At 46.2% G+C, this 26,966-nt stretch overlaps 1 protein-coding gene across 1 annotated transcript; it reads right to left on the bottom strand.

Moving 5' to 3' along the window:
• Positions 1-3,424: 3,424 nt before the first annotated feature.
• On the bottom strand, positions 3,425-4,927 carry LOC138510637 (DNA ligase 1-like). Its single transcript, XM_069626429.1, has one exon. The coding sequence runs from the start codon at positions 4,925-4,927 to the stop codon at positions 3,425-3,427; it is 1,503 nt and encodes a 500-aa protein (XP_069482530.1).
• Positions 4,928-26,966: the final 22,039 nt, after the last annotated feature.

The raw sequence follows: 26,966 nt of genomic DNA, 5'->3' as shown, positions 1-26,966 counted from the left end.
AAATAACATTTCCAATTCCACATTTAGACTACTACTAAAACTCAGCATCTTGCTTCTGTATATTCGTTTTCCGCTATTCAAGATAGTCCGTGGCTTTACTTATTTAATAGTCTATTCATTCTTGTGTTTTTGCATTCCTTCACTTTCTTCTGTCAATCGATAACATCACCTCTATTTATGGCGGCTCCCCGTCAGCTGATTCTATTGGATTGGTCTCTAAACATATTTGGATTTGGTCTAGGAATCTCATTGTGGCGATCCTTAGGGTTTTGCTCTCGCCAGTGTGTAGATGCCTCCAGCATTCTTCTGCATTGTATGTCAGAACTCGGTTCCTCTCACGCCTTAAACATAGTTCGCGCTGATCTTTTAATTCAGCACAAAACAATATCAAATGCTTTAGGTTTTCATCTTCTCTAGCACACAACCTTTACTTGGAGTTACTTATTTCAATTGACCTTCTCCAAATTAGCACTTCTTTTGTTTCGAAGATATTTAATCTGAACTTCAGGTATAATTTTCTTAGTCGTTTGCACGGTGATAGCATTAAATAGTTTGCAAGTGTGTTAGGTTTTTTGGCTTCTGATGGTGCATTGTTCATACATTTTTGTGCCGCTCTTTCCTCACATACTTGGATCCAGTCTAGATCTAATAATTTCTTTTTCACCAGGTCGGGGTTCTGCCATAACGTTTGTTCATCCGACCCCACCTGTCCAAGAATCTCTTTGCACTGGCTCTTCCATTCATCTAATGCAGATTGCCTTATACTCTTCTTTTGACTTAAAATTTTAACAGATGGTAAGTTGGCTTCTGCGTTCGTTTTTCTAAACAGGGCCAACTTGTTCCAGGCAATCCGTGCATTGAGTGATGAAACCCCTACTTCATACAGCACACAGGCCGTTGGCGTTCCTTGAGGAATTTGCAATATTTTCTTCCAAAAGACTCCTTCACATCGTGACCATACCTTATGATCAACCCCGAACATATTTTCAGCTCCATACATGAGGATTGGGGTCACTTTTCCTTGATAGAATCTTCTTACGGGATCGTACGTAAATTTCCCGTATTTTTTCTGTATGATGTTACCTTGCGTTTTGAGCTGTTTGCAACTATTTAATAGCTTTCTCAACATTGGCTCGTCGTTTATGCTGGAATTAATGATGGTTCCTAGATATCTCGTATAGGGTACCTTATATATCTTTTTTGGTCCTACATACCATGATAACTTCTGATTTTTGGATTTCCATCCTCTTAAGTTTTCCAGCACCAGAATTTCGGATTTCGCAGCATTGATCTCTAGTCCCAGATCTTCAGTAAATGTTCTGAGAGCCGTTAGTTTTCGTTGTAAACCAATCGAGGTGCGGTCCAAAATTACCATGTCATCTGCGTATAGAATATGATTTATCTCAACTCCATTTATAGATGGTGGAAACGACACCACCGATGCTAGTGCAGGTCCTACATCAGCAATGTAGAAATTGAAAAGTGTCGCTCCTAGTGGGCATCCTTGTTTGACACCCCTCTCGGTCGGTATCGGTCTTGTTAGATTTCCTTCTTTGTCTAACCTCACTTGGATCGAAGTTTCAGAGTAAAGGTCTTTTATCGCCTGGAGCAGACATGTATTGCACCCTTTTTTTTCTAGTTTCGACCATAGGCTTTCTCTATCGACTCCATCGAAGGCATTTGCCATATCGATAAATGCCAGATATATCTTTTGGCCAGTTCTTATCGCGTCGATTTTTAGGAGATTTAACATAAGTAAGTTAACACTACAGCCGACTCCCTTGACAAATCCCGACTGGCGTTTGTCAAAGATTTCTTGTTGCCGAATCCACGCACTTAGGTGTTGTAATAATAACGATGCAAACACTTTTCCTAGTACGTCGAGTAGTGCTATTGGCCTATAATGCGCCGGATCGGATCGAATGCCTTTCTTAAAGATCGGCACTATGATCCCCTGTTTCCAATTTAAGATATATAGCAGAACTCTGTCCATCCATCTACATTTCCTTTTAAGTCTGCATTTGACAAGCCATCTGGGCCTGCTGAGCGTGACGCATTACTTTTTCGGATGATTGTTCTAATGTCGTCTCTCGCTATTTCTAATGTCCAGGGTTGGCTTGTGTCCATCTTTGTCAGACTTCCCTTTTTCCTTTTTTTGAATAGCTCAGTGTAGTGCTTTCCCCACTCTTTTTCTTGTACTGCGCTTGTCAATAGTGCTTTTTCAGTGCTCTGTGTATCATTTAGTATGGCCCAAAAGCCTCTCGAATTCTTTTGATTTAGAGCTTTCAGGATCACCTCAGCATCTCTTTGTTCCAATCTCGATCTATGTTGTTTACACCAGTTGTTATATCGTTTTTTTATCCTTTTTATTTGACTTTTTTCATCGCTGGTTTTTGATGACAGGATTATCCTTATTGCCTTCCTTAATTCTCTTTCTTTTAGTCACCTCGGCGTCATATTGATGTTTTTGAAATCCCGGTCTGTTCAAGGAGGGACACTTTTTCATTTTGTAAACCTCAAGGAACTGTTGGTATTCGATTGAAACGGCTGAGCTCAGCTCTTGGTATTGTTGTAGCTGGTTGGTTACTGACACAATGTCCTTCTTTCCCATCCGCAATCTATTTCGGCCTGGGACTACCGATATTTCGTGTCTCCATTGTTCCCTTTTCTCTAATTTACTTTTATTCCATTCAACTGCTACAATATGATGGTCACTTTGTTCCGTTGTGTGTACATTCAGTGAGATCATTTCTGCCAGAAGATTCTCCGATATAAAGATGTAGTCTAGAATAGATCTTTGGGTACCTCTTTCCCAAGTCGGTTGCGCCAGTATATCACCACCAGTTACTCCATTCATCATTATGAGATTTCTCTGAGCGGTTTCTTCTAGCCAGCGGCCACATTTTATCCTCTCTCTACATTTTTGTACCGCCGTCGACTGCAAGATCTCAATCAGTTTCATATTGAAGTCTCCACACATTATCATTCTTGCTTTTGGATCTTCTGTTAGGATGTTATCAATTACATCTAGTAGATCATCTTCAAATTTTGGGTGGAATTTTGTTGTTGAATTCCAATACACGTTGATAAGATGAAAGGCTTCGTGGAGCCCTGATGATTGGAACTCAGATACAATGTAACTCCATTGAAAATAGGGTGATATATTTTTTGATGACTTAATTCGCAGCCCACATTTCCTGTTGACTAACGTGAGTTGACCTGTCATAGGGTGGGCTTTTGTTTTTTTAATGGCTGGGTTAAACGCCATTTCGAACCCCTCAATGCATGGTAACTCCGTTATCCACGTTTCCTGCAATACGATAAGATCTGCCTTTGTCATAATTTCTGGAATTTGGTTCACCAAATGTGAGAAGCCTCTCGTATTCCAAGAGGTTATCACCAAGTTGGTTCTTTCATCTAGCCATTAGCTCTTCTTTGCTCCATTCAGGGCTGGGGCTAGCCATTTCCAGGCTAAGCCCTCTTCACTATTATCTGACGAGTCTTCTGTTAGTGCAGCATTGTCTTCTTGTGGGTTCTCTATTGTTATTTTAATCTTTTTCAGCTGTATCTCTTCACTTAACCACTGCTGCCTTGTTTCCTCTTCATCCTCTAATCTTCTCGACGCTTCTTCTCCTTTACTTTTTTTGGGCCTTTTGGATAACTCGTTCAGTTGGTCTTTTGGTTCAATACCGGGCTGATTGATTTTGCCAATTGAATCTTCTCTCTCCGATTCCACCAGTGCATTATCGACTTCATAAACCTGATAGCCTGCATCCAAAAGTTGTCTTTCACACATTATGACTTGCTCAGCCACCTTTTTCTCGTTAATATGGAGCAACACGAATTTCTGCAGGGCATCTGGTATCGGTTCGACGCGGTCTATTCGTTGGCTCTTTATTGTTCTTAGTACCGGGATCTTTTGGAATAGTTGCAGAATCGTGTATCTATTTAACTGCGCATCGCTCTTCTTGTTTTCTATTTTCTCAACCAGCACCCTGTATGACTTTTCTTTATGAACCTTATCCGTTCTCTTAGTTGTTATATTATTCTTAGGGGCAGTATCTGGTGTTTTTGTTTCTCCTAAACTTATTTTCTTAGCCCCCATCATTTGTTTCATCTCAGACTGGACCACACTTTGAGAGTCCATAGATGTTGTATCTCTGTGTTCTTCAATTTTCTGCTGATGCAAACTCAAGGCCCGTTTCTCTTCAAGTGTAAGGAACACTTGACCGATTCTCTCATTTAGATCTTTATTCTTTTTAGGAGGCTCCTCTTTCCCCAGTGATTTCGGCCAAGTAATCGTTCTTTTTCCTTTATTCAACTTCATTTTCGCCAGTTCCATATCTTTTGGGGGCGAGCATCTTTTAAGTCCTGCTTCTTTATTCCCAATTTGAATTTCCTTATCCGTCTTTTGCTCTTTTACCGCCTTTTGTTGAGTATTCTCATCTGAAGACTCATCCTCTTGTTCATCTACATCTTGGTCGCTATATGTTGACAAGTTTACCAGCTCTTCGTCATCAGCTTCTTCCTCAACTTCTTCATCTATAATCCTCTCTACAGACGTTGGATTTTTCTCAATTACGTTTAATTTAGCTGGAGGCTTGCTACTTGTGGATTGCCGTTCTGGCTTCTGCTTTTCCACTTCTTCGATGACGCCATGGTCTCCTTTTTTATTTTTTGAGACCATCGACTCTGGATTATTCACAGTTATGTTTAGGGCTTTGATATTTCGAAAGAAATTTGTTGAGCTTTTTGGATTTTGAAACTTTTGTTTCTGTTGATTTTTAGTTTTTTTCTTGCTCGTGTTCACTTTCGCATTAACAGACTTGTTTTGCGAGTTTTTCTCCGGTCGCTCTTTTCTTTCATCTTTCTCAAATATGTCAAACCACTCAGCTTCTGTCTTCTTTTCATTTTCCAAGGTGCTCATCTCAATCCCTGTAAAAATCTCGTCAACTTTTTCTTTTTCTTTCGTGGGCGTGTCTTCTATGACCTCAATGTCTTTCTTGTCATTAGTCTTTCCTTTTTTTATGGAAACGTCTTCCGTCGCATCAGTATTCCCTCTGTTTTTTTTCTGATCTCTTTATTCTCTGGACTTTTAACTGGACAGTCACAGATCTCTGTCGTAATGTCCACCACTACATTAGAACAGCAGTTCTGTGTTCTCTTCGATTCCTGATTCACTACTTTTGTGATTTTATTAGAATCTCCAGTGACTGTGCTGGTAGAGGCATGACATCTCCCGGTCACATGAACCTCATTTAAATGAGGTTTTTGAAAGGCTCTGTGTGCTGTAGGCGATCTTCTATCAAGATGTTCTCTTTGTAGGAGTACCAGGGCTTGTTTCGCAACCTCAGCTAGAAGTCTCTTATCCTCAGCTGTATTTTTTAGAGACTCCCTTAAGGCTGTTAAGGTGATGTCATTACCATTTCTCGTCACATCGGACTTGGGCTGTCATCTCTATCAGGTCCATCTCTAGTTTGACAATTTTCGAATTCAAAAGAGCAATCAGCGTTGTTTGATCTTTGAGGCTCTCGTTTAAATTTTCATATAATTTCACTAGCGGAGCCACCGCTATTGTTGTTGATGACATCAGTAGCGGACTTATTTTTGCTACAATCGTCTCAACACTTAAACTAAGCACATGTCGAATTTCCAGTTCTTTCTGCTCAACCGGGTTTTCGCTTGGGTGATTATCAGTTAACACCGTTGTTAACTTATCCTCGTCTTCTGACTCTGAAGATCCAGCGCCTTGAAGGCATTCGCTCAAATGATTTGGAGTGATAGATGCCCTCTGGCTTGTTCTACCCTTCGACCGTTCAGACACCCCTTCCGTGTCTCTGTCTGAGTTTAGCATTTTTCTATTCCTTTTTTGGAAGATCGCAATCTCCTCGTTTCTTAATTCAAAGTGTGGAGTGTTGACCTCCAAATTCATCACTTCCTGTAGGTTTCTGTCCTTGGGCTGTTGCCGTGCGGTTTGGGAGACTATTCTTTCGCAATTTTCTCTATTCAGGTCAGTTCTTGTTTTCGTACATTTGGCGTTCATCTCAACCAGATTTTTTTAGGACTTGATCGGCAATCCTTAGGGAGTCTCTTCTGCCAGGCAGTTCTTGACTTTTTTCTGGTGGTCCTTTTCCATTCCACCTTGCCACAGAGGAGCTTATTTCATTTGCTTCACCTTCCTCTGCTTCTAACCACACATTCTCAGACCATGTAGGGCGTGGTGTATTTGTCACTACACCCTGGCTCGTGTGTTTTCCAGGTGAGTCTTCTTCACATGTGTTGGTCATTGATTTTCCTGTTTTAATATTTAATTTTAACATTTCGGTGACTTTTGTCCATGCCAGCATCTTCAGAGACGCCTCTGCTCTTTTTGAGGAGTCATCTATTTTGGCCTTGTCCTCATCGTCTGCATTGGATGATGATTCACTTAGTTTTCCCCTTCGCCGTGCACTCCTTTTGGTTGTTGCATTTGCATATTGTGAAACTTGATCTTCAGGGTTCGAGGCGTTTGTTTTTATAACGCGGTGAATCAATGCTGCACAAGCGATCGTCTTAGGTACATTAATCAAGCCCACATCTTCGTTTGCAACTAAATCATTTGTTCTGTTATTTTCTAAGAGGCAGTCTTTATTAGGTTAAATTTCTATTTGATTTGTTTCCTTTGGCGTAAGCCGCCTCTTTATCTTAGTTACTTTTCTGTTCAAGACTCCCACCGGTTTCTTGTTCACCTGCAACTCCTGTAACTCTGGGCGTTCAAGCTCGCCCTTTCGCACATCATCTGTTTTTTCTAGTCCATCATCGTCTTCATCATTGTCCAACCCGCTCTCCCTTTCACTTTCACTCTCGCTCTCCGACCCACTCTCTCTCTCACTGTGCCTGTCGTCAAATACTGCATACTCAGTAAGTCCACCGCTCACCCTCATCACGGAGCCACCTCTTTTTCCTAGGGTGCGTGGGTCTGCGTGATGACTAAAGCAAGGAGAGTGGGAATTAAGGCAGGTGAGTCGTGGGCCCTGGGACTGCGTGGATGGTATCTCAGTTCTCTCCACCAGTTCAGAGAGTCTGTCCACCACCTCCGCTGGTAATAGGGTAGTGGGTTTCTCAGCCACCTTAGTGGTTGACAACGTTCGTTCTCCTAGCTTCCCTCGTTTCAGATGGGCACGTGTATTTGGAGGGGCTCCCAGACTCATTATGCGACTCATACTGCAGCTCGTACTGCAGTCGCCGACAAATAGTCAATAGTCAATTTCTTTACAATGTGCAGCTACTCTTACCGGGCGTTTTTCCACAGGCCAAAGTCCTCCCCGCAGACCGCCACAGACCACCGGGGAACACGGGAAACACTCGCCACACTCCCCTACGCTCCGCTTGGCGTGGCTGGCGTTTTTAAAGGGTGGCTCCTCCTCTTCCTTGAACGCGGCTCGGCAACCAGAAAAAATAATAATAATTCCAAAGCCTCTCCACACGGGAAACACTCGCCACACTCCGCTACCCAGAGGTTTCTAAGTGCAGACCCGGGGAGCGTATCTGTGTTGCTGCACATCGTCTTGCTTCCAAGGCGAGCGCTTTGCCCCCGAGCTATCCTCCCGAGACGAATGGCGGACCTCTTTCCTAACTGACTGCTCTTCCCATGTCATCTTGGGCACCTTCTCTTCTCCTACTTCCTTTTCCACCTGTGGTGTCCCCCAGGGATCTATCCTCTCACCCTGGCTCTTTAACGTCTACCTTCGTCAGATGGCACTCCTCATCTCCTCCTTCTCCCCCAACTTCCAGTGTTATGAAGACGACACTCAACTCTTCTTCAGACTTGCTGCTCGCACCTTCCTTCATCCCTGACTGCCTTTCTGCCATCTGGGCCTGGAGCACTTCCAACGATCGCTGCCTCAATGCCATCAAAACTGAGATCCTTCCGATTGGGACTCCTGCTCCCTCCTTCTTCCCTTCTCTCTGGACTCCCACCTTGGTCTCTCCCCCTGCTCCCTCTTCTGAAGCCAGAAACCTTGGAGTCATCTTTGACTCCTCTATCTTTCCTCCCTCACACGCAGGATATCGCCAAGAAGTCCCAACAAGAACAGCCTTATACTAGCATCCCTCATTTACAAAGAGGCAATCTTCCAAGCCAAAAGAGATACTTACAACAATCGGATCTCTCAAGCGAAATCGAGCAATAAAGAACTCTTTAAGATACTCAAAGAACTAGAATCTCCCGCAGCGCCCACCGATACCTGTCTTAAAGATAGTACCTGTGCGCTAACATCCAAAAAGCACTACTAGATAAAATGACCATGCTCCAAAACAAAATCAATGCTAAAAAAGTAGTCTGTCACCGAATTCACTGCATAGAACTCAAGTCAGCATTTCAGACCCCCCTCAACACACTCACAAGCCTTTCAATTTTCTCCCACTCTCCACCAAAGAGGTAGAAAATATCATTTTCAAACTCAAACCATCCAACTGTCAGGGAGACACTTGCCCAGCCCATATCATTAAGGGGGTGACTAAAGAACTAGCACCATTCATCACTACCCTAATAAATGCCTCATTCAACACGGGCATCGTGCCCAACAACCGCAAAGACGCCTGGGTTCTCCCACTACTTAAAAAACCATCATTAGACCCGAGCACCCCTTCCAACTATAGGCCTATCACCACCGTCCCATCCCTGCTCAAATTCCTGGACAGAGCAGCTTACCTGCAGATCCAGGATTACTTAGAATCTAATAACATCCTCGGCCTGAGACAATCAGGCTTCAGACCGAGGCATGGAACCGAAACGGCGCTGATAGATTTGAAAACTCAAATGGAAGTCCGAAAAGATAATGGCAAGTTTGCCCTCCTTCTACTGCTCAACTTATCGGCGGCATTTGAATTGGTCAATCACCAAACACTTTGCAACCATCTTAAATCCGCAGCTAATTTCTCGGTCAAAGCCACTTCTTGGATTAGCTCCTTCTTGGAGAATAGATCAATGAGGGTCTTTTCCCCGTCGGCCTAGGCTGAACCATCACCAGTTCTGCTCGGAGTCCCCCAAGGATCATGTGTCTCGCCAACACTTTACAATGGATATTCTTCACTATTTGGGTGTCACCTACACAAATTATGCAGACGACACCCAAATACTCATCCCCATCACTGGAGACCACAAAGCAGATTCCAAAGCTTTGAATGATATTTATCTGGTCATCCAGGCCTGGATGGCCCAACACAGGCTCTGTCTGAAAGACAATAAAATAGAGCTACTACTCCTTGGGTCTCAACCCAGACTCAATAAATTGGATTCTGTTTTCTCTCATCATCATCGATGGCAACACCATTAAGGTATCTAACCACACCAAAACTCTTGGTATATACCAAGATTCTACGCTGTCTCTAACGAGACAAACCAACGCCATAATATCCTCCACTGCCTACACATGCAAACTCATCACTGGCTGCTGTCCATTCCTCATCATCGCCAATTGGACTACCTTAGCTAGAACCCTTGTACTGTCGAAAGTCGGCTACTGCAATGCGCTCTATCAAGGGACCAGCCAACGGAATGTAAACAAACTACAAGTAACACAAAATAACACCATTAGTGCAGCTCTGAACATCCCCAGAAACCATCATATCTCGGATACCAGAAGTAACTTACACTGGCTTTCTGTCTCCCAAAGAATTACGTTTAAATCATGGTCACTCACGTATAAATGCCTCGCCAAGCAGGCACTGAAATACCTGTCTAACCTATTCACAAGCAACACCTCAGATCGACCCCATAGAGCGGCCCAAGCACACTGCCTCTTGTTACCGAGGTTCAAGCTTCAGAAGGTGGGAGGCAGCAGCTTCCCGGTGCTTGCCGCAAGGCTCTGGAACTCTCTACCTAGCCCACTCTGAACTGAACCCTCCTTTCATGCCTTCAGAAGTAAAGTCAAAACTTGGCTGGTAGCGCAGGACCACCACGTACATGCCTAACTAACTAACCTTTGCTGTGCACCTTGGTAATGCTACTGTAAATATCATCTGTATTTAACTGTCTAAGCAAAGATGTAATACCTTTGTAATATTGTGTAATATGTGTAAATGCTATGTCTTTGTAACACTGTGTAAATATATGTAACTGTAACCCTCCTAAGAAATGCGCCCAGATGCCCCTAGGCCCGGCGTGCTATACAAATAAATAAAATACTAATACAAGGTAAGTCAAATATTTTTCTACAAAAATATACATGTGTTCAGGTAGCCAGTCTCTTGGAGTATCTATAGGGAGTTCACCATGTCCTCACTGCACACCCCTGCTGAACACTAAACATGTTGGGGATATTTTTACACAACCCTCTGGTGAGGGATGTGTAATCATCTAACCTAATGGTGGAACAGTGTGTCACTATGACACACTGACCTTTGCCCCACAGGAGTACAAGAAAGAATAGTAGATAAAGAGCCTACTCGGCAGGAGTACATAAGGGGCGGTTGGCACAATATTCCATGTAATGATCCAGTCCAAGGTCCATCCTTTTCTGTGAGTTTTTAGTTGAGAATTCCGAAAATGATAGCCAAGGTCAGTTAGCCAGGAGTGACTTATAGAGGTTTAAATATCCTTTGGATCCTTAATCTAAATTAAAATCTCCTAATAAATTTAAAGGGGAAGACCGTTTTAACACAGATAGACCTACCACCATGAAGTAATCCTGAGTCACAGTTATGGGGACAATATTTGAAAATCTGTAATGGACGGGATAAGGAGTCCTTCTGGGTAATACAGAGGATTTCACACCAGGGAAGATCAAGACGGGGAGAAGGCAAAGCCATTACCTAGTTTTTCAAGATAAGAGCTATACCACCACCTTTTTAATTTTCTGTAGTCTGCAGAATGAACAGGGCCATAGTAGGGCTCAAAATTAAGAATAGATTAGCAGGAGCTACAAGCAGCTCCTGGGTATCCAGCAGTAATCAGTTACTAGGAACTACCAATTAGGAACGAGGAGCTAGTATATAGTTACGCAAACTAACTTCCACATAAAATGAAAACATAAGTGTATCTATTATTTATGACCCCTTATGCTTTAAATGCCATATAAATGTGCCCTCATGTTTATTGATAGATTGTCCAAAAATGCATAGAGTTAAATTCACATAGCTGTTTGTGTTCTGCACCAGTTGGCCTAGGGAGCTAAAAGTATGCCTGGTAACTAAGTGTCACGCACTCCATGCCCCAGCTGATCCCTTCATTGCACACACACACCCGCCCATACCTCCTTTCCCCGACAGCAGCAGGGGGTTGTCTGCTGACTTCCACTGAAGGCAGCACTGCGCCCATGGATGGCACGGACAAATCAACATCGTCTCGGGCGATTGCAACCATTCCTACACTGGCAATTGCCATGGAGCCTGTCGCCGTTCCGGGTGAAGCGGCATGTTGATGGGTTTCCACGTACCACGGCCTGTCATGTGACACGCAGGTTGCGTTCACCTAACGTGGTTCCTATAGCAACACTATAAATCGCCCTGCTTCTCGCCACTCCGCGCTTCAAGCTGTTCTCAAGCACTGTGTGGCGTCTTCCTCTACGAACTTTGACTTGTTCTGGTATTTTGGACCTCGGATTACGTTTGCTGGACTGCTTTTGCCTCAACCCTTGGCTTTTGTTAACTATTCTTTCGGAAGACATCACTGGTATTACTTGACGATGGCTCTTGTATCACGGACTGCATTTGGATCCTGCTTTTGCTATGACGTCCTGTTTTCACAAGTACTGGATACAGCACCACGCACTAGACTTGTTTTTGCCTTCTGGATAGGTGCCTGCCTACCACGCTTCGTATTTTCAGGGGTATCCAGTGAAGGTATCATCTGCTCGAGGCGGCTGCTGCTGACTCCTCTTGCTGACGTCTCTCCCTTTTTGTTCACTGAGGGTACATTCACGCCCTATTGGGAAGTAGGGTTCGCCTCGGCTTCTCTAGGACTTTTCCCCACCAACAAGGTGGTAAGGTATTCTTTTGACATACCTAGGGCCTCATTACGAGTATGGAGGTAGCCATACCCTTAATAAGGGCATGGCTGCCTCCATACCGGATTCCAGGACTGGGTTTCTTCAATGAGGAATTACTGGCTCATTCCAACCTTGGAGGACCCGGTAATTCCTCATTGAAAAAAACCATCTCCATTCCCATTTGAGGCCCAATAGGGCTCAATGGGAATGTGTAGGGAGCTAATAACGGGCCCGTTAATAAAGGACCCGTTATTAGCTCCGTGGTCCACTTGCGGGACCCGCTAAGGACGTCTGGTCTGACCAGACGTTCTGCGCGGGTCCCGCAAAGGGACCTCGTAATAGGGCATCCCGTAATGAACGGTGCCGGTCCCGTACCGGCACCCTTCATTACGGGCGCGCCAGGGTCGGAAGGAGGCCCCTAGTCTTTATTGCTTTGTTCACCTTGATAGTTGCCACTGAAGTAATTGATTGTTTACCTTACAGCACCTTGGGGGTTTCCGTCGGTCCTGTACCTGCAACCTGTGGCCTCAAAGATTGCACAGGGAGTTTTATTATATCCCTCTGTGTGGTACTTTGGGACTGAGGTTTCCTAATCTTTGCAACTATCAAGTCTTGACAGACTGTGAAGCCGTTGTTTCCTAGATTATGGACACCTCCGCAGGGGACCCCATGGCTGCTCTGGTTCAAGCAATTACTGTGTTGCGGGCAGATATGGCGGCCGCCACCACTGCCATACACCCAACGCCTTGACACTATACAAAGTGAGCGCCATGCTCTGCCTGCCGACCCTGAATTCGGTGACCCTCCACCACAACCCGGGGCATCAAACAGTACACCCCCCACTCCTTTTCCTTTAGCTGCTCCGGAGAAATTCCAAGGTGATGCCAGAAAGTTTTGCACGTTTCTGAATCAGTGCAAGTTGCACTTTCTATGTAGACCTCAGGCTTTCCCTGATTCTACCACTAAGGCCGCATTTACGTTGTCTCATCTAAGCGGTATTGCCGCTACTTGGGCTAACCCCTAAGGCAACAGCCCGGTTTTGTACGACTTCGATCTACTAGTGGCCGAAATGACCCGGGTATTTAACACACGACATAAGGCACAATCTCGTGATCTTGTCCAGGGTAAAACACCACTCATAGAATACATAACACGCTTCAACCAATTGTCGGTTGAAACGTCTTGGCCTGAGAGTAAGAAGGCCGTGGTCTTTTACAGAGGACTGAACGAAAAAATGAAAGACGCTTTGGCCGTTGTACCGTCCCTACCATCCCAGTATTCTGAACTGGTTGACCTAGCATTACAGGTCGACTCTCGACGGGCAGAGCGGAAGTCTGAAACCAGTCTCTCTAGTTCTCTGGCTTTTTCTTCATCCCCCGTTTCATTCACAGAACCTATGCAAGTAGGGAGGGGGTCCGTAGCCCTATTACCCCCGCAGAGAGGGAATGCCGGAGATCGGCTAATGCATATTTTTATTGTGGCTTGAACGGGCATTATGTCAAGGAGTGTCCACGACGCCCAAAACTAAAGAACCAGGGTTTTCAGACAGTTTGTCCCTAGACTTGGGGGCACGGACAAGCACACATTTGACCCCCTTTGGGTTGGCCCCGGCTTTTTGGAGCATGAGGCCTGTAGTTGTACAGGCAGTACTCATACCTACGCCTGACATCGCACATCCAGTCCATATTGTCATTGATTCAGGGGCCACCGGCAACTAAATAGACATCTCTCTGGCCGTTTCCCTAAACTTGCCGTTACAGAACAAAACACGTCCAGAACCTGTACAAGCAGTAGACGGCACTTCTCTGGTTTCCGGGCCTATCCGACAGCAGACTGCACCTCTCACATTGGTTGTTCAGGATACTCACAGGGAAACACTCACCTTTGACCTAATATCCACAACCCAGTTCGCTCTTATACTTGGGATCCCCTGGCTGAGGGTGCACAATCCAATCATAGACTGGATGTCAGGACATGTTTTCTTTGAATCCGCCTTCTGTCAAAGCAAATGTCTTACGCTACCTGATAGCATGGTCACTCCATCCCAGGCGTTAGGGGCCATAGCCCATCTCACATTGAACGAACCCATACCCATGGACTTGGAATCACCTACGCATGTGGTTGGTGCTGTTGCCTCTGGTATACCCGAGGTCTATCACGACTTCTTGGAGGTCTTTGATAGGAGATATGCAGAGTCTTTCCGCCTCATAGGTCTTACGACTGTCCCATTGATCTTGTTCCTGGTTCCACGATACCTAGTGGCCGTGTCTACTCCTTGTCCCCCTCAGAAGAGCAGGCATTGAAGGAATATATCCAGAAATCCCTGCGCATAGGCCATATTCAGCCATCCATATCACCCGCTGCCAGTCCGATATTCTTTGTCCACAAGAAGGAGGGCGATCTCCGCCCCTGTGTTGATTATAGGCACCTAAATACCATCATGATAAAAAACAAAACAAAACAAAAATAAATAAATAAATAAATCGGTATCCTATTCCACTCACCACTCCCTTACTCGATCGGTTGACACATGCCTCCATCTTTACCAAGTTAGACCTGAGAGGGGCGTACAACCTGGTCAGAGTACGTGAGGGTGATGAGTGGAAGACTGCGTTCTGTACTCGATACAGACTTTATGAATATGGAGTCATGCCGTTCAGTTTGTGTAACGCACCAGCCACATTCCAACAGTTCACGAATGAGGTCTTCAACGATATTCTGGACATGTTTGTCATCATCTGTTTGGACGATATCCTTGTCTTTTCCCCATCTCTACAGGAACATGCGACTCATGTACGTGCAGAGCTTTCTTGGCTCAGGAAACATTCCCTCTTTGCCAAGCCCGAAAAATGTCTATTTCATGTTAGCGAGGTTGACTTCTTGGGGTTCCACAGCACATCAGAGGGCTTGCCCATGAATCATTCCAAAGTCCGAGCAGTTCTAGACTGGCCGGTTCCGACAACCCTTAAATCCCTACAGTCTTTTCTTGGTTTCGCTAATTTCTATAGGCGTTTCATCTCTGGTTACTCTTCTATTGTCGCACCACTCACAGCACTTACTAGCCCCCTTAGTCCGTTCATTTGGTCATCAGAACAACAGAAAGCCTTTGAGGCGCTCAAGTCCGCTTTCACCACAGCCCTGGTACTCCAACATCCTAACCCACAGCTCCCTTTCATGGTAGAAGCAGATGCCGCCTCCTTTGCTTTGGGGGCTGTTTTATCACAGATATGCACTTCTTCAAGTCGTTTACATCCTGTAGCCTTCCACTCCCATAAATTCACAACCGCAGAATCCCACTATACTGTTACGGAGAAGGAACTCCTGGCAGTAAAGGACACCTTCCAGGTTTGGAGGCATCACCTCCTGGGGGCTAAGCATCAAACCACTGTCTACACTGACCACCGCAACCTGCAAGATCTGGCTTTCCTGAAATGTGCCAATAGCCGCCAGGTGCGTTGGCACTTGTTTTTCACGCCATACGATTTCGTAATCAAACACCGACCTGGGATTGTGCATGGAAAGGCTGATGCGTTATCACGATCTCCCGGGGGGTCTCCCTGCCCATCTTTCCCGAATCCCTGCTTGAGAGAAAGCATGTTGTATGTCTCTGCACACCACTGCTATCCTTGTTGGCTTCGATCCGCCAATGGGTGGCCCTTCATCCAGAGCACCTGTCAGAATGGGATCCGATTTGGTGTCCGCTCATTTGGTCGGAAAAAAAAGATCGAATGACCATTTGGTCGAAACCAAATGGTCGAAAAAAAAATAAAATGGTCGATTTTTTTTATTTATTTATATATATATTTTTGTTTTGGTTCGTAAAAAAAAAATTAGTATATAAAAAAGGGGGTTGGGGGGAACCCCCCCCCAAAAAAAAAAAATTAAAAAAAATGTTAAAAAATAAAACAAATTCGACCATTTGGATTTCGACCATTTGGTGTCGACCAAATGGTCATTCGACCATTTCGTTGTCGACCAAATGACTGGTAGCCATCCCATTTACCATGAAGGCCTACCCTTTGTACAGAATAAACTAGTCCTACCCACACCTGACACACGCAACCAAGCGTTAGAATGGTCTCATGATGCCCCTATCAATGGACGCCCTGGTCAGAAACGCACCTTGACGCTTTTGAATCGCTGGTGTTGGTGGCCCACGATGAGAAGGGACGTCAACACCTACGTAAATACATTTTCGGTGCGTGCACAATGTAAACCCAGAAAGGGGCGTCCTTTGGGCTTGCTTCAACCTCTACCCATACCTCCTAGACCCTGGCACACGATCACGATGGATTTCATCACAGACTTACCACGGGTGCAGGGGTTTGATAACATATGGGTGGTGGTGGATTCATTTACGAAGATGGCCCGTTTCATTCCTTGTTCAGGTATTCCCTTGGCCCCCACACTGGCTGGTTTATTCTTTAGGTCTGTGTTTTGTTTTTTTGGGCTACCCTCAGTCCTAATTTCTGAAAAAGGTTCACAATTCACATCTAGATTCTGGCGGGCCCTTACCAAACTGCTCGGCATGGACGTCCGTTTCTCTTCTGCATACCAACAGGAAACAGATGGACAGACCAAGCGTGTTAATCAAGTAATGAGACAGTACCTCCGTTGTATGTCATTACAACACCAACAGTCCTGGTATCACATGCTACATCTTGCAGAATTCACTTACAATAATGCTCCGCACTCCTCTACTGGTTTCTCTCCCTTCTTTTCTCTCTATGGTCAGCACCCCCGCACACTTCCCTTTCCTGATCTCTCATTGTCCTGTACACCTGCTGCTACTACTTGTATTAGGGACCTAACTCAGGTCCACGCTCAGACCCTTGTTCATCTCCGTGAAGCCCAAGCCACCATGAAAGCCGCAGCAGACAAGAAACGCGCACCTGCCCTGGTTTACGCTCTTGGAGACAAGGTTTGGCTTTCCACCCGCCACCTTTGTTTACCTGGATGCCGTAAACTGCTTCCCCACTTCATTGGGCCTTACAGGATTTCCAAGATCGTGAACCCGGTAGCTTTTTGCCTCTCGGTACCCTCTGCTTGGCATATCCATCCTGTCTTCCATACCTCCCTGCTCAAGCCGTGTCCTGAGTCCACTCGCGTTGTCCTGCCTCCCTCTCCTGTTTCCCTAGATCCACCTGACGAGTATGAGATCAGTGCAATTCTGGATTCCCGTGTTAGCAGGGGCCATTTGCAGTATTTGGTGGATTGGTTGGGATATGGTCTGGAGGACAGGTCCGGGGTGCCCGCCAGTGAGGTCCACGCCCCTCTCCTCGTCTCCCGGTTTCATCAGGAATGTCCATCTAGCCTACGGGGTCATGGGTCTTTGAGGGGGGACTCTGTCACGCACTCCATGCCCCAGCTGATCCCTTCATTGCACACACACACGCCCGCCCATACCTCACGTTCCCGACAGCAGCAGGGGATTGTCTACTCAGCTCCGTTGAAGGCAGCACTGCGCCCATAGATGGCGGGGACAAATCAACATCGTCTTGGGCGATTGCAACCATTCCTACACTGGCAATTGCCATGGCGCCTGTCACCGTTCCGGGTGAAGCGTCATGTTGATGGGTTTCCACGTACCACGGCCTGTCATGTGACACGCAGGTTTCGTTCACGTAATGTGGTTCCTATAGCAACACTATAAATCGCCAAGCTTCTCGCCACTCCGCGCTTCCCAGCTGTTCTCAAGCACTGTTTGGCGTTTTCCTCTACGAACTTGGACCTCCGATTAAGTTTGCTGGGCTGCTTTTGCCTCAACCATTGGCTTTTGTTAACTAGTCATTCGGAGGACATCACTGCTATTACTTGACCACAGCTCTTGTATCACGGACTGCATTTGGATCCTGCTTTTGCTACAACGTCCTGTTTTCACAAGTACTGGATACAGCACCACGCACTAGACTTCTTGTTTTTGCCTTCTGGATAGGTGCCTGCGCACCACGCTTCGTATTTTCAGGGGTATCCAGTGAAAGTATCATCTGCTCGAGGCGGCTGCTGCTGACTCCTCTTGCTGCCGTCTCTCCCTTTTTGTTCACGGAGGGTACATTAATGCCATATTGGGAAGTGGGGGTTGCCTCGGCTTCTCTAGGACTTTTCCCCACCAACACTTTGGTAAGGTATTCTTTTGACATACCTAGTCTTTATTGCTTTGTTCACCTTGATAGTTGGCACTGAAGTAATTGCTTGTTTACCTTACAGCACCTTGGGGGTTTCTGGCGTTCCTGTACCTGCCACCTGTGGCCTCAAAGATTGCACAGGGAGTTTTATTATATCCCTCTGTGTGGTACTTGGGGACGGAGGTTTCCTAATCTTCGCAACTATCAAGTCTTGACACTAAGCTAACCAGGCTCTTCTGGGCTATATATGCAAGTGCTAAATAGCTCCCAGCTCCCCCCAATTACGAACCCTGCATAGTGTTCCTTCAGCCAGGTTTCATCAATAGCTAAATAATAAATGATAATGTGAAATAAAATCCTGTATCTCTAGATGGTGACATGGAACAGGCATTAAAGCCCATTGAGAGGAGGGCATGTTCCGGCTACTAGATCTGCTCCCATTATGTAGAGTAACTGTTATTCTGACTAAGCCAGTCAGATCTAGGGGATGCTGTCCTGTTGATAGAAGAAAATAGATTCCATAACCACATAGAGTTGGGTAGGTTATTAGATCATTAAAATTGAGACGTGGTACAATTCCAGATGCCCCATCGAGTAATTAGGGACACTTCATATGGGTCACAGACAGAAGCAAACCTTTCTTTCTCTAACATCAATACAAGACCCGGACTATACATATACAATCCTATAGAACTAGCTTGAAATAAATACCTCCCTTAGAGGTCAGAAAAGAGAAGTAGGTTAGCCCTCCAAATCATGATGATAAAAATTGAGCTATTTCTCAGCAATCGACTCTGTGCGGGAATTCATTGAACAACAAAGAAGGGGCATATGCTAGCACCAATGGTTCTAAGGATAAGAAACATTTCCAGACACACATACCCAGCAAACAAGCCCAGAAAAAAAGAGAATGCACCAGGTCTTCCCGCAGGCAAGCTCAGATACGCAGTGTGCCGAGCCCCAGAGCAAACAGGCTTCGCTCCAGTGTGGGCACTGTTATAGGACTGTTACACTGCGCAACCGAAAGGGGGGCCGGGAGAGGTGTTCACCAGTGCGCAGATGAGCATGAGGAAAGATAGCCTAGTGGCCATATAAACATGCAGGGAAATAAGGCTTGGTTCAACACAGTACTATACATGATTAATAAGCAAAGACAAGAACAGAATAAAAAGATAGTAACACAATTCAGCACCCGACTAAAATACAGGAAATCCATAAAAAAAGATATATATATATTAAATAAATTAAACAAAATAAAGAAATCCTGTTGTACTGCCAAAACACTGTCCTGGGGAGAGAGGGCCTTTCTCAGAGTAGACTCCAAAACTGCCACTGTGGTGGAATTAGGTTTCATTTGGGAACATTTATTAAACATCCTAGTTTGCACGATGTATCGCAGGTGGTCTGAACCTTCCCAATCACCTCTCCTGGGATCAGGCCTTCATAAGCCAGTTGTCCAGTTATGGATATGTGTGGATGTTATTCAACCGTAACCACTGACTTGTGAAAACTCTGGAGGCTGAATTAAACCAGAAGGGGAGACGTGTGTATTCATGGTGGTTTGTCCCCCCTACTATGAACCTCGGTTACTGTTGGTGCTCTTTCACTATTTTTATATGAAGATACTTGTCCTGAAGCTCTAAATGACACTGTCCAGCCATTGTACTTATGAGCCATCAGGCTCTAAAGCGTTGTTACCACACGAAAACCCTCCACAAGAAGAAATTGGAAAGATCCAAAATAGGCCATTCTATTTTGGCATTATAAAATAGCCGGGGTAGAAGCACTGACATTTTTCCGGAGCCGGGATTACTTCTAGAGTTCCAGGGGAGAATCTCAGAAAAGCTCCAGAGGTAGCTTCTGGAGCATTGGTGGTGGAAAACATGGAACAACAAGGAGAGCCCAAGAGAAGCCGTGCCAGGTGAGGTCTAAAACACACATCCCTCAAGCGATACTTTCCCAATGATGTAAGACTTTAATTCTCTCTGCTACTGGGGTGGTATGTTCCTTGATGTTTATCGGAACATCGATGTAGCCTACAATTTAGGCCTGTATCATCATTTTCAAGGAAGAATAGGCAAGGCTTGCACCCTGAAGATGTTGATCCATTTGATGTAGAAGATCAGGCTTTAAGAGTTCTACCACTCTGATAAGGCTGTTTCGTGGAGATGGCACTAAATTATGCAGCAGCAACACTTGCTACATTTTTACAACAACTCATCTGTTTAAAGGTTTATTAGAGTTTTACCATCAAACAGCAAATCCCATACCTTCTCCTGTAGGTATGGCAGAAGGGTGTGTGATGAATCCAATGGAGTCATCATGGATTCCCTGGTGGGAACCTCCTCCAATGTGGCCTGGGGACGGCAGCTGCTACCTGATCCTGACCTGGGGGGTGGTTACATGAGAGGATCACATAGGAAACAATCACTGGGGAGATGTTATGACTTCATTGGAGGAGTCACAGTGTCTCCCGTTTCCCCATGAGGAAAACCCTATCACCGCAAGACCTTAATGGCCTATTGTCAGAACAAATGTCCCACCTGTAGAGGAAGTCCAGGAACCTTTTATCTACATCACTCTAGTCAGGTCCCCACTTTCCACCCAAACACTCACAACTCACACAACACCTTTTGTTCTTGATGTGCCTTTATGAAAAGTCCAAGAGAAAACTCATTTAAGAATTAAGAGTCCAAAAGGTAACCATGATCTCTAATCATGATGCTCCTTTTTGCGAAAACCGTGAGAGAAACCATCCAGGAGCTAAAAGCCTATAATGATTTGGTCACTCGGCGAGAATGCAGACTCAATCCCGGGCTGAGAAGGAGAGCTGGCGTGTGACCGCAAAGCCGCACCGGGTGCTGAGGGAGCACCCGCACACTCCAACCTGGAAGGCAGAAGAAGAAGCCATAACAGAGAAGCGCGGGCAATGGAGATACTGGAAAAGCCTGGCGAGTCTGCTCAAAGCATCTGGGGACCCCCGGGGCATTCCGACAGCCACACCAAAAGGTGATTGAATGATACAAGATTGCTAATGCAGAAAATATACAAAGGCAGAGTTTGTTTGAATGCAGTGAAGGCAAAGTACAGAGGCAAAGCATGTTTGAATGTAGCCAAGGCAAAGTACAAAGGCAAGATTCAATAAGAAGAATGTTTGAATACAGACAAGACAAAGTATAAAGGCAAACCCCAATGAGATCCAGACCTTTCCTGACCACCAACAATTGCCTCACCATCGCTAGAGCCATAATTGGGTCTAGACTAGAGTATTGCAATGCCCTTTTCACAGGCACATCAGTAAAAAACCTTGAGAAACTCCAAACCATCCAAAATAATGCTCTCCGTGCTGCCACAGGGATCCCCAAAAGGGAACACACATCCTTAGCCAGAAGGCAAGCCCACTGGCTGCCCATCAGAGAACGTATCCTCTTCAAAACACTTGCCTTAACACACAAATGCATCAACCACACAGCCCCTCTCTACCTCTCGCAAAGGGTAAACAGATCCCTGCCCCTGATACCAACCAGAACACCCTACGCTAACCGCCTCACAGTACCCAAAGTAAAATTAGCCAGAGACGGCAGTGCCAGCTTCCCCTACATTGCTGCAAAGCAGTGGAACTCCTTGCCACCTTCCCTGAGAGCTGAACCCTCCCACCTTGCATTCCTGCCAGACATCAGTCCTGGAGCCTGTGGAAGCGTTGGCAGCTCTGTTAGGTTCTTCCATGTTCTCCCATCCGCTCTATTGCAGCGGTCTATACTTTTTCAAGATGGCCGCCGCCGCCGGTTTATACTGGCATCACTTCTGCTGGTCAAAGCATTGTAACCCTTGTGCATTCATGGGTTAAGACGCTCGTAGTTTCATATCTCTCTTTGCTCTGTTCCTCTCTGCCTATTCTCCAGTTCCTTCACTGCTGTGAAGCGGGATACCCCCTCTCGGCTCCTCCCTTGCAGGCACTGCTCGGTGCGCTGCTGTGAACTCCTCTCCTGCTGGCTCCTTTCTGCGTGCAGCTGTGTCCCTCCTCCTTTAGAGGCATCTCACGGTGTGCAGCGACGTACACCCACTCCAGCTGGCTTCTCACTACACGCAACAGTTTCTCCTTGCTCCGCAGACATTGTTACGCTCACCTGATCTCCACAGGGGTGCCAAACGAAGCTGGACTGCTAGGTCTCCACCAGCGTGACTCGTAGCGAAGTGATGAGTGACTGCACTTGCCCAATTAGTTTCGTCTTTCTGGCACGAAGGAAGATTTGCCTAAAATGGTGAAATGATAAGTTAACTAGCCGTAAGGAGGAGGATCGACTTCCACCTCCCGTGACCTCCTTGTGCCCCTTCCACTATGTCTCACCTTATTGTTATGAAGGGCGGGCTCTCCATCCTGCGACTGTATGCAGGGATGCGTCAAGATTCAGGGATCCAGTTAACTTCACTGATCCTGTAGCCTTATGGCAGCGTTCCGGACAACGACTCTGAGGTAAGTCTTTATGCCAATCCTAAATAGCATGAATTGCTTTAGAGTTCAGGTTGCCCAATGTTCACTCCTGTGCCTTTTCTTTGCAAATTCCCCCTTGAGATACACCCGATGAAAGGCGACTCCCCTCCGGAAAAGATGAGGTAAATGCCAAGGTATGTTTCTATACTTGCACAGTGCGAAAAGTCTAAACATGCGATATTGTTCTTCTGTGCAACTAATCTGCTGTCCCTTTTTCTATTCTGCAGGTGCAGTGCCTCCTGGAGCCTGTGGAAGCGTTGGCGGCTCTGTTAGGTTCTTCCATGTTCTCCCATCCGCTCTATTGCAGCGGTCTATACTTTTTCAAGATGACCGCCGCCGGTTTATACTGGCATCACTTCTGCTGGTCAAAGCATTGTAACCCTTGTGCATTCATGGGTTAAGACGCTCGTAGTTTCATATCTCTCTTTGCTCTGTTCCTCTCTGCCTATTGTCCAGTTCCTTCACTGCTGTGAAGCGGGATACCCCCTCTCGACTCCTCCCTTGCAGGCACTGCTCGGTGCGCTGCTGTGAACTCCTCTCCTGCTGGCTCCTTTCTGCGTGCAGCTGTGTCCCTCCTCCTTTAGAGGCATCTCACGGTGTGCAGCGACGTACACCCACTCCAGCTGGCTTCTCACTGCACGCAACAGTTTCTCCTTGCTCCGCAGACATTGTTACGCTCACCTGATCTCCACAGGGGTGCCAAACGAAACTGGACTGCTAGGTCTCCACCAGCGTGACTCGTAGCGAAGTGATGAGTGACTGCACTTGCCCAATTAGTTTCGTCTTTCTGGCACGAAGGAAGATTTGCCAAAAATGGTGAAATGATAAGTTAACTAGCCGTAAGGAGGAGGATCGACTTCCACCTCCCGTGACCTCCTTGTGCCCCTTCCACTATGTCTCACCTTATTGTTATGAAGGGCGGGCTCTCCATCCTGCGACTGTATGCAGGGATGCGTCAAGATTCAGGGATCCAGTTAACTTCACTGATCCTGTAGCCTTATGGCAGCGTTCCGGACAACGACTCTGAGGTAAGTCTTTATGCCAATCCTAAATAGCATGAATTGCTTTAGAGTTCAGGTTGCCCAATGTTCACTCCTGTGCCTTTTCTTTGCAAATTCCCCCTTGAGATACACCCGATGAAAGGCGACTCCCCTCCGGAAAAGATGAGGTAAATGCCAAGGTATGTTTCTATACTTGCACAGTGCGAAAAGTCTAAACATGCGATATTCTTCTTCTGTGCAACTAATCTGCTGTCCCTTTTTCTATTCTGCAGGTGCAGTGCCTCCGGAGCGAAGATTGTGTGATGGTGACTAGTGGAACTGCAAGTGAATACTGCTTCTGGTGAATATTATGCTGCGCGAGATTGAATCTCTTTAGAGAGGCGCAGCTCACCTGATGTGTTCTTTTCCTTTCGGCAGGTGCGGCTGCTCCAGGACGGCGATCGCGTGCGTGTGCCTCATTGGATCACAAGGACGCTCGGCGTTCAGGTGAGTATCACGCTGCGCTATGCGAATTGTCTTTAAAGTGGCTCTTACACTGCGCGGTTAACTGATGTTCCTTTTCCTGCAGATGCAGAGACTCCCGGACGATTGAGAATCAGGTAAGGGTCTCGTTCTAATCTGTACTGTCTTCTTCCTTTGCAGGCACGGATCGCGATGACCAGGACGGGCGGGACTGAAGACAGGACTGGGGCTGCAGACACGGTGAGCGTTGCGCTGCAGGAGTGCAGAATAACGTGAAGCGTTTTCCGTTCTTCGGACGTGGTTTAAATAGCTTCCCAGAAGTAGTTCCCAGGTAAAGTAGTCCCTGCACCACACCCTATCAAATAGTCCCCAGATAAAGTAGTCCCTTCAACCAGTCTCAGACTGGGCTGCACATGGTTCTGTTACTCGATAACCTGCGTTGCCTGAAAAGGCAGTATGAGCCTGGCGCTAACGGCTGAGTCCAGGAAGCCCTTAGGCCATCCTTTGGGGCCTTAAAGGTTCCCATGGGTGCCAGTACCCTGGGCAGGCCGGTCTGCTCCTGATGTCTGGGGGCAAGCATCGTGACAAACCTTTCACCGGGAACAGCTGTGTTTTCTCCCACCCTGCTGGTAGCATTATTCTTATCATCTCCCTGCGACCACACATTGGAGATTGCTCATTGTTAGGCAGAAACCTGTGCAGTTCCCTTTGGGAACACTGCAAAAGATTTAGGACTACAGGTGTTAGCAGTAAACCCACTTGGTAGCAGTCTGTACCACCCAGATTTACCTGGTAGCTGTGGCTGAGCAGTCAGACTTCCCTCAAGAAGAGTTAGGCAGTATGTAAAGTATACACAATAGGCACCCAGATACAATACCACAAGCAAACACTGACCAGAGCTTTGGTATCAAGGTATATCATTATTTATTTAAAAACACTCCAGCACTATTATTGTAAATCACTTCAAAACACAGTTACTATTAATATATATACATCCCTTATTCCTTATCAGACAAGTCTTAGTTAACACCACTTATTTCCAGACAGAGGTGAGCGCTTAACTATAGATGGCACTCCAATAAGTTAACGAAAAAGGGAGGGAAAAAGGCAGAATGCAGGCAAATACAGCACTCTAATATTTCGGAACACTTAATCAAGGCAGGAAAGTCAAAAGTTACTTGTGAGCCAAAGTCCATAGGCCGGGCCCACTCTTAGAGAGAGCAGGGCACAAATACACCCAAGATCACACAATTATAACAGGCTTAAAATTCTTGTAGAGAATTCAAAAAGGATTTAGATAGGCTCAGAAAAGTTTAGCCAGAGTGTCCCAGGCTAACCCAGGTTCGAAAGCCGGGGGGCTAAATCTACCCCGTACAGTCGGTTGCAAGGGAAGCCAGGCGGAACACAGTACCTTAGGTGGAAAGGATCCTCCAGCGGGGGCAGTTGTTCCTGGCAGCGGGTGCAAGTCGCAGCGTCGTCCAGAGGAAGAGAAGATCTCGACGTGGAGGAAAGCTGAAGGTCGTTGCACTGCCAGGGAAGAAACCAGCCGCAGAGTTTTCCGGTTAAAGGTACTACCCTTGGTTCCGCGTGGTATCCCGGTTGCCGGGGTGCTTGGCACAGGCAAGGCGGCCACGAGATGCTTCAGGAAGGCGAAAAGAAGGTGAAACTTGTTATCCCCACCAGTCAAAGGAAGAAGATTCTCCGGCTAGAGATCTCCTCTGTCGTCGGGAAAAGTGCTGAGACGGTTCAGCAGGGTGCCACCGGTGGTGTCGTCGTTGCAGGTCGGCTCGGCTTCTCCCTCCTCTGATTCTTTAGGTCCTGTGGCGACTTCTGAAGTTCCAGTCCCCAAAGCCCTGCTTTTATGCAGAAAACCCCCATTCACTCAGCCTAGCTGTCACTCAAACATGCTAAGTGGTGAGCCGGCCAATCAGGACGGAGTGCGACTTGAGTTGCCTAGGCAACTCAGTCCAGGGTGCCTAAATCCCCCTTCACCCCTCCTAAGTACCCCAGACAGAGTGGCACCACTGTGGAGGGCTTCTGTGGAGAAGCCCGCCAAAAAGTGGAACAAAGGGCTCGACTTGGGTTGGAGTCACAGAAGAGAACACAAACGCCATTTTAGAATCGAGTTCTGGCAAAAAATACCAACCGGTGAATTAATATTAAATAGATAAACCGGCGGTATGTTCGAGGCTATCGGAATTAAATAATTAAAAAGTAGTAGCCTCGAACAATGGGAAAATCCCATAGAGATATATTTGCGGTTGAATATAAAAAGTAGTATCCACTGCCACCAGCCAAAACTCGATCAGGGGGGATGGAGACGTGCCCCCTCGACTTACAGACCCCGGGGCAATCGAATTGCCCCGGCCAGTACGTCCACAATATGATGGTTTGTACTGGTTCTGTTCAGAATTTGAGACTAGTAAAGTCAATGGACTTTACATGCTCTGGGAGACAGTAGTCAGTCCCAGGGTATGGAGTCTATGTTGGGGGGTCACTATGACACCCTTGTGTTACTGCACTGAGGGTGCTGTGTAACACACATCACAAAAACACATGAAGCCCTATGGAGTAACAGACCCCATAGCCCATTAAACACATCTAAAATTAAAGAAACGCACTCAAATCATGTCCAAGAGTGAGGGTAAAAGAGTCTCACTCTTGGCAGAAAAAAAAAATAAACCCCAAAAATCCAGCAAAGCTGCTGGGGGACTCACTAGGTTAGGAAATGCAGCCTAAACAGAGAATTCTCCCCAACACTCATATTCCTGCAGCTGTATTTACCTGTCAAACTCCGCAGCTGCCTCTCACGACTCATACTGTTGCTTTTTCCCTTGATCATCTCACCTCCTTCCTTGTTACTGCAAATCTATATCCTCTTGCATGGTGGACCTAGAACTTCAACCACCCAGTGATA

Source organism: Ambystoma mexicanum, chromosome 6p (assembly GCF_040938575.1).
Source record: "Ambystoma mexicanum isolate Mex_15411 chromosome 6p, UKY_AmexF1_1, whole genome shotgun sequence".
Lineage (NCBI taxonomy): Eukaryota > Metazoa > Chordata > Amphibia > Caudata > Ambystomatidae > Ambystoma > Ambystoma mexicanum.
This window is presented reverse-complemented; position numbering and strand designations above follow the sequence as displayed.